This window comes from Leucopleurus acutus (assembly GCF_964270905.1).
Source record: "Leucopleurus acutus genome assembly, chromosome: 9".
In the NCBI taxonomy this organism is placed as follows: Eukaryota; Metazoa; Chordata; class Mammalia; order Artiodactyla; family Delphinidae; genus Leucopleurus; species Leucopleurus acutus.
This window is the reverse complement of record NC_139144.1, coordinates 77,515,598-77,527,019: the sequence shown is the minus strand read 5'-3', so window position 1 is coordinate 77,527,019 and position 11,422 is coordinate 77,515,598. Positions and strand designations below refer to the sequence as shown.

The following is an 11,422-nucleotide window of genomic DNA, read 5'->3' as shown; positions in this document are numbered from 1 at the left end:
TATGCTCATGTCATGTAGCTTCCCCATTACAGAGAGGAGTGAAGATCACATCAAGCATTTGACCAAATTCACACGAATAATCCCTGTAAACAAGATGGAGGATAAGGACTAAATATCTTGCAATTAAATGAATTTGTAGCTGGTTTAATGAGAGCACTGTGCTGTTTAATGAATCAGTATCAACATGGATGGAGGTAGCTCTGCCTTGTCAACATTTGTTTTTCAATCTTATATGTAAGCAGAAAGTAATTTTTTTAATCAAATTTGTCCATGACGTAGAAACTGAGAATAACAGCCCAAGTTAAAAAAAAGAAATTGGTAAGATAAAATTTAAACTGAGTAAAAGGAAATTTATAAAATGAAGAGGCCCCAGTTTACATGTGTTTTGAGTTTTCATTTTCATTCTGTCAAGAATATGATTGCCATAAAACAAATTAATCTTACTGTATATGTTAAAATAATATAAACTTATTATACATACCTTCTATTTAACCTGAAATCCTCATAATTTATATATTCCAAACTCTTAGAGATATGATAGCAAGTGGGACTCTGTAAAACTAAAGTGGTAAGACCCATGTTTGTAACCTTTCCACGTTGGTCTTTGAATACCTATAATAGCTGTTTAATGTTGTAGCCCACAAATCATACCGTTTTAAATGCAGTCTACTTTCACTTGCCACACCCTGGAAGATAGGTATTATCGCTGTCTTAAAGGTAAGGATTCTGAGGCATGATTGGGGATTCATCCAGGCATATGACAAGTGCTAGGTCTTTTAGTAATTCCACCACACTTTCATTACTTAGCTTTTTAGTGAGTATTCCTTTCTGATCCATTTCAGATCTACTGAACCACAATCAGTTAGAGTAGGGCCCCAGAGTACTTAAAGCATCTCAGGTAATCAAATGAAAATGGTCCACAACGCAGCTTTGGGAACTGCCTTAGATACCTAAGTATTTCCTTCAGGCTTCTGAGAGGTACTTGACAGCAGAGATTTTGCGGTTATACTTGCTGCCGCTAGGTCATATTATATAAGGAGTACAAAAACCTGGTTGATTTAAGAGCCTGATATTCACAAGTATGACCTCCTGTAAGACACTTAACCCTGTTGAGCCTGTTTCCCCATACATAAAATGATCAGTATTGTAAGCACTTGGCATCATGCCTGGCACATCCTATGCCCTTGGTAAATGTTCCCTACTAATTTTGAAGGTGAAGGCCCAGAATACACTATACTGCCAGTTAAGGACTGCTTTTTAACTGTGGCTACTACACAAATAGGTTCACATGCCATTATGAAGGGACTGTATACTTTCTCATCCACATGGTAAATCTTTCATGTTACACATCTGAGAAAAATGTTGACATGGATAGCCTACATTAGGTTAAAAATTTAGAATGACTTTATAAAGGTATTAAACAGATGTTTAAGTAAAGCAAATATTAATAAAAGATTATCTTTGTTTTAAACAGATAGTATCTTTTCAGTTAAAAAGAAACAAATTAAGTCCTTTTTGTAGTTAATTGCCCTTTACAAAAAACTTCAGTGAAAATATTTTGCCAAGAATAATTTCTTTGATTCATTAAGTTGGGCTTAGTGTCTGAGTCACAAAGCACAGAGGTAATTGCAAGCTAAAATTGATTTTAGCCTTTTTTATAAATAAGAAATTGATAACAGAATAAAGTCTCATTAAAGAATATAAAAGACTTGACACTGCATATTAATCACGTTGCCACTCCTAATTGTGGCTCCCTTACAATGCTCATGAAAAACGAAATCCAACTTGAATGGGTTATGAGCATAAAGAGCCTACTGTGTGCACCCAGGAATGAAGAATTCCATGTACCATTTGGTGTATTTTCATGCATTTCCCCCACCAACCATTAATAAAGACATCCAATTCATATTCTGGAAATGATTTTTCTGGCATCAATAAGGAAAATACATCTTGACAAGGCATTTTAGATTTCAGAAGGAGAATACATCATATTAGAAACTCATTACTGTGAGGGAGAGGGACTGTGGTTTGTTTACTGGTTCATGTGTAATTTGTGTTAGATCAACTATGTTGAGAAAGCATCTGATTCTGGACATCATTTATACTTAGAATACATTTCACTTAGCAATCGAATGATCTATATTCCTTATTTGACTTTTGGAATTAGTTTACCAATTTAAAATACATTATTTATTTAAACAGAACACCTGGTTTACAGTCCCTAATTAAAGTGGCCTGTTTGCTTTACCCACTTGGCATTATTTTCTTTTTATTACTAAATTGATCATAAAACCTTATACTACAAAAGCCAAATATTTATGAATAGCCAGTACTACCTAGCCTTCCTCTAATCCTCCCAGAGACAACCCTAAACATCAGAACATCAGCCAAGTTATTCTGGGTAATGGTGCTTGATGACCAAAACTATCTCAACAGTTCTCTCCTTACAAGTCTTGCTTTGTGAAAATGTGAAGATATTTTCCTCTGGAAAATGTTTCAGTTGTGAACCAAAAAACTTCCATGTTTAATAAGTAGGGTTTTCAATATTAAAAAATATGATGAAACCCACCTCTGAACTCTGAAAGGATCCATTCCAGAAGCCCTTTTCAGAATTTATACAAATTAGCCATCATCTCTTCTTATTGAGCTTGTATTTTTCATTTTGAGCCAAGGGACAGCAACTATGGCCTACTGGCCAAATCCAGCCTGCCACCTGTTACTGTAAATGAAGTTTTATTGGAACCCAGCCACGGCTATTCGTCATGTATTATCTATGGCTATTTTCATGCTACAAAACAGATTTGAGTAGCTGTGACAGAGACCATATGGCCCTCAAAGCTTAAAATATTTACTATCTGCATCTTTACGAAAGAAGCTTGCCAACTCCTATTTTAAACACTTTCATTAAAAAAAAGAAGAAGAAACTATTGAAATTTTGTTTGAATTACAAGAATGTAAATATTTTTCTATTGTTATCACAATGTTACACACTTTGGCCTACATATGACTTGATGAGAATTTTTGTGGACTAGCCTGGATATCTAAACACTGCTTATAGCATTGTTTCTATGGATTCTTGAAAAAGTATACACAACCAGTTGTACAAGGGAGTTTTAGAAAATAGCCTGTTTGTAGATGAGGGACATTTATCTACTTAATTGATTCACTACAATAATCAACCAAAGAATAGGCCTGACATGCTTGGAGAAAACAGGTTTACTTCTTTTGAAATCAGGTTTATGGAACTAGGGAGTCATGAAAAGTTGTTGACAATAATAGCAAGCACTGCCTCAATATAAACTTAAGATTTATTTACTCACGTTTATAAATAACAAAAAACTCCTTTAATACTAGAAATTCCCCAATTCTTAAAGGATAAGATGGCTTTTAAGACCACATGGAATCAATTTTTTCAGGTAATATATAACTTTGTTAGCATTTTTCCTTTTCTCAACCAAACACACTTTTACCCACACTTCTAAAGTGCTAGGGAGCCACCAGGGCAGTGTGATAAATGGGGATGGTTCAGATAACTGCACAAGACAAGATTTACCTTCCTGGGACTTTCTTAAAAATCAGGGACAGAAACATATGTATCCTGCACTATTGATGGTATTTGTATGCTTAATTTATATAATACTTGAATTTCTCTTTTCAACTAGTTTTCCATAAATATTAAAATAGCAGAATGTCTTTTCTAAAAGTTCTCAAAATAATCATTAGATTTTTATACTATTTAATAGAAAAATAAAACCAAGCTACCAAATGTATGATTTAGGCCAAAAAGAAAAGTTTTTTCCAAGAAAATGTAGAAATATTTTAATTTACATATCATATTACAATGAATCAATGGAGTCAAAATCCACAATTACACTTTCATAAAAATTCTGCCCATCATCCTCAGAATAATCAGTTTCTGTACAAAGATTTACAGATGTCCAATATATGTAGTTTATCCTTAGTGTGCTACAGAGTTCAGAGGTTCTGCTCGAATATTCCCCAAATCAAGTGCAGAATCTGTCTCTTCATCAATTTCTCCAATGACTGCACTATAATTGTTTAAGGGAAAAAAAAAATCAGTTAAAACAATCTCATTTCTGATTAAACCTGAGAGAAGACAGTATAAAAGAACTACTACTTAAGGTGAAAAACAAACATTTTCATAAGGTTGTGAATTGTACTTTTAAAGTCACAAAACCCAAATAAATTGAAGGCAACATTGTTACAGGAACGAATATTAAAGAACAGACTGCCTATAGTGTGACTGGATCACGAGTCTTTATTTGAGTAACTTCAATGAACTAAATCCATCAATGGTACATATAAAATCTATTAGTTTCCCTTTCATGATTTCTCAGTTGACTCAATTTAAATCCAACACCAAAAAGAAGTACAATTCTTCACACATAAAGATAATAATAGAACAGATACTTAGGTATCTAACAAATGATTTTCTGTTGTGATTGGCAAGGGTTAAAGCCAACAAATTTTTCCTTGATTCAACACTAACATAACACCTATAACATTATTTTCACTAATACCATGCTAGGTAACCAAGCCATGGCTCTCTAGCTAGATACAGTCATTGTTACATCCAGACCATGGGACATGTATGAAACATTATTACATAAAAAATTGGTTGTTTAAATTTGTTTGGTTTTAATGAAAGTAAATTCTATAGACAAATGTTATACAGAATTTGCCCGATTTTGCTTTAAACTGTATACAGTCTTCAGTTCTCTAATAAATGGGAAGTACCAAACTTTAGGAGAATATATTAAGTTTTCTCAATATGAAACATATCAAGATCTTAATTCCATCATTAAAAATTTAGTATCATTTAAAATCCTTATGGAAGACAGTGGAGTGCTGGAAAATGTTTTAAAACTAGCTCTCCAAGGAAAAGGCGGAGGCTGATTTGCAGTGTTGACTGCTATCCATAGTGCAGATACCCCCACTATGGCCAATTTCAAGCTACCAAAAAGACATCAACCAACCAGCTTGCAAAATTCCCCAAAATATAAAAATCTGCTTCTGTGAGCCAGTACAAGCTGGCTCCAGCATACCACTGTGTCTATAGCAATGTTTAAAATTTTTTTTAATTGAAGTTCAAAAAAAAAATCTTTTTTTAAATTAAAGTAGGAGAAATCATCTTAAAATCAATGATTATGCAGAGCCCCAATATAAACAATCAGTGCTGTGCTGGTCAGGAGGCCTGGGCCCCACCTGCTTCGCCTTTACAGCTCACTTCACCTAAATATTATCTCTACAGAATATTTTATAAACCTCTGATTAAAGATCAAATGATTTATACATCTAAAGGTGATTTTCTTAAGACAAATAAAATGAGTAAAGTATTCCTTTATCTTCCATATCCTACTTGTCCAAAAAAATAATCTGAGATGCTAATACATCTTTTGCTGCCTTCCAGCCATGTTTTAATTTTAAACAGTACTCACTAGAAAACTGATTCAACACTCTTCTAGCCTCTATAATTGCACTAATACAGAAGCTGCTAGCCACATGTGACTATTAAAATTAATTACAATTAAATAAAATCTAAAATTCAGTTGTTCAGTCACACCAGCTACTTTTCAAGTACTCAATGGCCACACACACAGCTAGTACCTACCATAGTGGACAATGCAGATATCCAACATTTCCATCATCCCCAAAAGTTGTATTGGACAGTACTGTTCTACACTGTTGCACTTTTCTTAAATTGCTACCACTAAAATATATCTTCTCAAACTGCCATATCAATGTCACAAGTTAACTGAGGCCACAACATAAACATGGGACATCTTAAATAAGCCAATTATACTAAAAAATTAGAAGAAAAAAGTAAGTAATGGATAAATACAGCTATGTTATAAAGCATTATTTAAAACTGTTCACACAAGAGATTTCAAAGATATTTTCAAACCCGAGCCCTGGGCCCTGGAGGTATATTTATGTTCCTCTGGAATTAGGGGTACTTTGGAAGAACATTTTAAGAAGCCTCTCCAATGACGTATTCAGTGTAAGGCAGGGCTCTTTCTGGACCCTATCTGGGCTACTTAACTATTAGAAATATGGACAAATCTCAGTAGATAGAAACCTCTTCTGCATATAGCAAGGCAGCACACCTATAGTATATTTAACTTGCCTTTAAAAAAGACATATTTTACTTACACATTATCACCTCTCACGATGTATAAACCTAGTACCACTTGTTCTACTCCCTGTGAAGAGCTGAACACTCGTTCATGGCTTTCATCCAAAATCAAATTAATGGTCTGGTCAAAACCTTTCAGTGTTCCCTGTAAAGAAAACATTCAAGAGAAAAAGACAAATATTCTGGTTTACCTGACTCTGTTAATTCAATGACACCATTTTAGTTGTGAGGTACTCCAAGAGAAGTACCTATTTTAAATATATATAAGTTCTCTATAAAATACAATACCTCTTTATGATCAACAGGCACCAAACTTACCTCTTGGTTTTTTAAGAGGGGCGGTGGGGAACCCACCACGCTTCTGACTAGTGCGCAGAGTTGTTGAGAATTACAAAGGACACCTATGTACTAGTTTATTTCCAAGGAAGTAGCATAAAAGCCCAGGTAGTCCAGGAGCTAATATTCTAAAGATACAAACTAAAACAAGGGAAACTTAAGGGAAATAGTCCACTACACAGCAGCTATAGCAATGTAACAGTATCACTTCATGTTACATGCTAGTAAACATGCTGTACACATTATCTCAATTAATCTCTACCCTTTGTGGTAGATACTACAAACATTCCCACTTCAGACAAGAAAATCTGAGGCACAGAGAAGTAATCCCTCAAGGTTTCATGGGCAGAAATTAGCAGAGCTAGAATTCGAACCATGAAAGGCTTGCTTCAAAGCCAGACCACTAAACTTCTATATTATACTACTGTGAACAAGCAAATATAATCTACCACTTTTCAGAGATTCAAATCAGTACACAAACTTCAACTGGTAGTAATAGCTAAGGCTTAATGAGTACTTAGTATCTGCCAAAGTGTTTGATGGGCCTCAAACACTTGAAGGATATATTCAGAGAAAATTTTGTGAAGAATCATGGTTCTTAAAAAAGGAAGACATGGGCCTATTACAACATGGTAACTCAGATGCTATTCAAGTTTCTGAAAAACATCAATTTACATTGGTTTTGGTTGGTTAAATTTCTCATTAAAGTTTCATGTTTTAAAATTCAAAATATATAAAATTAGAGTGAAATAAAATGTTAGCTAGGAAGAGAAACATTGGTTAATGTTAGGAAGAGAAACAAAATATGGAGTATTTACTATACTGAACTAGCAAAAAGTTGTTACCACATCCATACATAGCCTCTTGGCTTCATTTTACATGCAACTATTCTATAAAGTGAACCATGTGTCAAAGAAATACACAACTACTGAACTTTAGTACTCAAAAATGCTCTTTTAGTACTTAAAAATGCTCTTTTTAAATGGCTTTCCTTCTTCTATAAAATTAAAGTAATTTTCCAATTTATCATCTATCCTGTTAACAAAAACAAGAAAATTTAAACTTGAGGTTTTTACAAAATAAAAAACTATTTACAGATATTTGTTAATAGCAATAGGCTTCTAAGATGAGATTAAAATATTTCAAACTGTCCTTATTTTTTGACTCAATACAATGTGAAGTACCTTAAAAACAAAACCAAAAACATGATTGTTCTCTTGATTAAGAGGAAAGCAAGGCAACTGGCCTTAGCTTTTGGAGTCAAATTCAATTTAAATCCCAGTTTGGTTCTGCCACTTATATCCACGTGACTCTGGGAAAGTAACTCACTTTTTCTGAGCTAGGTTCCTAACCTAGAATGCAGGGTTAATTCTTTTTCAGAGAGCTGTACCGAGATTAAGTGAGATAACACATGTAACATGCCTGGTACATGACATATGTTTAATAAATGGCAAAGTCTGACACTTTGGTAATCGTCACTTAGGGATCCACTGAGAAAAAAAATCACAAGGATTAAAAACAAAACAAACAAAAACAACTGCAGAATGGGAAAATAAAAGACTAAACTATAGGAATTAGATAGACAATAGAGAAAGTTTAGCAGCCTTAAAACTTTTTGGAAACTTTTTGGAACAATCATATGAATTATAAACGAAGAAATTAAGTAGCCCGAAATCATGGGATAAATTCCTCAGATCAAGGAGAGAATCCAAGATTTTTCTGGAATTAAAATGGGATACTGTGATAAAAGGACAAATGAGATGAAATAAATTTATTCATTCATCATAATTCATTCTACAAAAAAACAAGAGATCATACAACCTAAGAATATCTGAAGAATATCAACACCATACAAGTCTTAAATGTTCATTATTTTATAGATGTAATATCTAAATCTTAAAAAAGTTTCTAAGAACCATACACAAAATTTCAAAAAAAATTATATGATTCTGGTAGTGGTTGTCAGAACACTGAATGGGGGAGGAAATAAAAGATGGAGGAGGAAGATAAATATGATAAAATACAGGCAGATATCTGCAGACTAGACTAGAAGTTCTCTGAGGGCAGAATCTATTACCCATCCTAGCTTCTAGAAGCCTTGTATGTAACTTACAATGTTTATTAATGAAAAAAAATATGGATTGGAAGCTATTTATCAAAGAGATAAAGACCTGAGTCATAAGAAAACTGCAATGCACGTGTACTGTGGTGCCTAGTCATTAGAGATCAGAGGTTGTACATAAAAATTAACAACCAATAAGCCTACAAGAAAGCAGAGAATGAGTATGCCAAATACTTACCACAATCATTCTCCCATCAGAAGTAATGACAGCAACAGTTCCTGATAACTGAATCAAGGAAAGCGTATCTCAGCGCATGTAAACTGAAAACTTAAAATCTGGTAAGGAAATGGTTTAAATTACTAGGAAAAAGGTAACAGAATTAAGATATAACTATTCAACACAGCCACATTTACAACATAAAAACTTTATGTTCTTCAATTTGGTGTGACATTTACACAATTTAAAAAAGGGAAAAAACAGAAAAAGCATCCCTTTCTGTGTGTGGTCAGTGTATTCTATCTTAAAACAGCTGGGGTATTTGGTACTCTTTTCTTATTGGGGAATACTGCCAATTTGACAGTTGAGCAAGATATTTCTCCCTTTCTTATACCTATTTCTTTATCTCTAAAACGAAAATTGGATCGTTGCTAAACTAATCAATGTTGAATGATTTCAAGCACGTTAAGACACTGTCTTCCAGGACCTGGCTTCTGGAATTCAAAAGAAAAGAAGCTATATTCAATGTCACAGGTACCAATATGCTTGCATCATTAAAAGTCTTTGGCATTTCACTTTTGTCCCAAATTTGTACATGAGAGCACAATGCAGTGTTCCGTTCCTAGACTTTAAAACAGTAACAGCTGTATAGGGTAATTCACATGGGCTTTTTAAAGTTATTTGTCCCTCAAAACGATCCATTACAATAGCAAGCATTATTTTTAATTCCATCAACAAAGAAGTTGAGATCTCAAGTGGTAAAGGGGCAGATATTCAATTTTTGCACCATCTGTAAAGTTTTTGCTATCCTCGAACAACGAGCAAAGCCTATGAATAAAACACACAGATTTACACGACCATCGTTGCCGCTAGTTAAACTGTTCCTCTTATTCCCAAACCTGAACGTATAGGCCCTAGGGAAACAGGAAGGATGAATCAATAGCTGATTTCTATAGAGACACGGAAAAGTTTGGAATAACCACGTTGGTGGGTTTTTTATTTTCAGATTAAAAATAAAAGACACCTTGGGCCCGTACAAGCGGCAGGTTCCAGCCCCAGGGGCGGGATTGGTGGGTCCCAGATCCTTAATCCCTGCACCCGCATACCGGGCCCCGCAGCTGCCGGGTATCGCAACCGCCCGCCGATCCCGACCCCCTGCCTCTCCAGCACCGGTCCTCTCCGGTGCAGGCGCGGGACTCGCCACAGCACCAGCAAATGCCTGTGGTGGCCGGCTCGAGGATACGGTTGATGTAGTTCTCCAAGGCAGACGTCATGATGCTCGGCCCGGCAGCTGGCAACACAGCAGGACCGGCGACAAGAAGAGCTAAAACAGCCCGCCAGGAACTAGCGGCGGCTCCCGCCGACTGGCGGCAGCAAATACCGCGAGAGTACCGCACTGCTGCCTCCGCGAATCAGAGACTGAAAGAGCCCGGCCAACCATCCCCAAGAGACTAAGCGACGACTAGCTTTAATGCGCGTGCGCAGTATATTTCTACTGTGTTTCTGGGCGGTGTTCTCGGAAGCCAAGAGGGACAAAGCAAGCAGGCGGTGGAAGAAAGGAAGAAGCCTTCGGAAGGTGGGGTAGTGGGGAGACGGTGGGCGAGCGGGCTTCATAGCGGAGTGGAAGGCCATGTGGCAGAAGTTACGAAGGGGAAATATTGAGAAAAGACGGGCAAGGCGGGAGACAACGGAATAAGGTGTTTTCGTCACACGTGAAATAGAGAGATGAGTGCTGTTCTGGTATGAAGTGTAGACGCGGGGAAGTGGAATCCCTAATTTCCTGCCACAGGGCCGAAAATTAACCTTCTAGAAGCTAAATGGCCTAGGGCAAAGTTGCACACGTTGTAACCATATGGTATATACGCCTGGAGAACACAGCAACAAAAAGCATGTTCGCACAGTTTGCATTTGCCTCTAAAAAACATCGCGGAGGCGTTGTTACTCATTTATGTAAGAAACAATCCAAACAGAAAAGTGTGAGTCTCCCTTAGAAAACAGTCTTCCCTTTACCTCGCCACAGCCTCCCTCCCCTCAGGGTGAAATTAGTAACTAAAAGGCCTGCAGGTCTGCTGCGCAGTCCTGGAAAGGACTGATTCAGGAAGAGCCTTCTAAATAAGGACCAGACGGTTCTAGTCCAACACTGCTAACCATATCGTGTGGGTGTCCTTGCACAAGCAACGTCAACTCATTTGGGCCTCAGTTTCCTTAGATCCTGCTACATTTATCATTTGGGGTATTTATATGTGTTAGAAAACGTCATTTATTTTACTGTGGTACCCTTACTTAAAAGGACTTGAAGTTAGGAAAAAATCTATGTACAAAATACCAGTGAGAGTTATTTCCCCTTTGTACAAAATTGCCTTATGATTTCAGTTAGACTTGTGATTTCTTAACTGAAGAATTGAGGATTTGAAAACTCTTGCAATGTCAGCAGTTTTCTTCTGAAAAATCCAGCATGTTTTCATTACAGCATACCCACAAAATTACCTACAGATCACTCCCAAATGTTTAATATTTTATATACTTAAACTTACTCTGACCTGTTCGAAACCACATGTACTCAGGAATTAGGTGGTGCGTGTCCCGGGTTTTTTTTGGGGGGGGGGTGGATGCTGGAGGGCGGGTAAATGAAAGTATCTTCCATAAATTA

At 36.1% G+C, this 11,422-nt stretch overlaps 1 protein-coding gene across 1 annotated transcript; it reads right to left on the bottom strand.

The window, feature by feature from the left end:
* Window positions 1-3,807: 3,807 nt before the first annotated feature.
* Window positions 3,808-10,115, bottom strand: LSM8 (LSM8 homolog, U6 small nuclear RNA associated). The gene is made up of 4 exons (XM_082846065.1): window positions 10,016-10,115; window positions 8,794-8,834; window positions 6,175-6,302; window positions 3,808-4,049 (listed from the first exon to the last, which is right to left on the bottom strand). The coding sequence occupies exons 1-4, from the start codon at window positions 10,044-10,046 to the stop codon at window positions 3,959-3,961; spliced, it is 291 nt and encodes a 96-aa protein (XP_082702191.1). The 5' UTR covers window positions 10,047-10,115; the 3' UTR covers window positions 3,808-3,958.
* Window positions 10,116-11,422: the final 1,307 nt, after the last annotated feature.

Excerpts from the sequence above, each read along its gene's own strand:
- LSM8 (XM_082846065.1), bottom strand. The coding sequence starts at position 10,046 with ATGACGTCTGCCTTGGAGAACTACATCAACC. Across the intron at positions 6,303-8,793 it reads CTGATGGGAGAATGATTGTG|GGAACACTGAAAGGTTTTGA; the intron begins GTAAGTATTTGG and ends TTTTCTTTACAG. Across the intron at positions 4,050-6,174 it reads ATCGTGAGAGGTGATAATGT|TGCAGTCATTGGAGAAATTG; the intron begins GTAAGTAAAATA and ends AAACAATTATAG.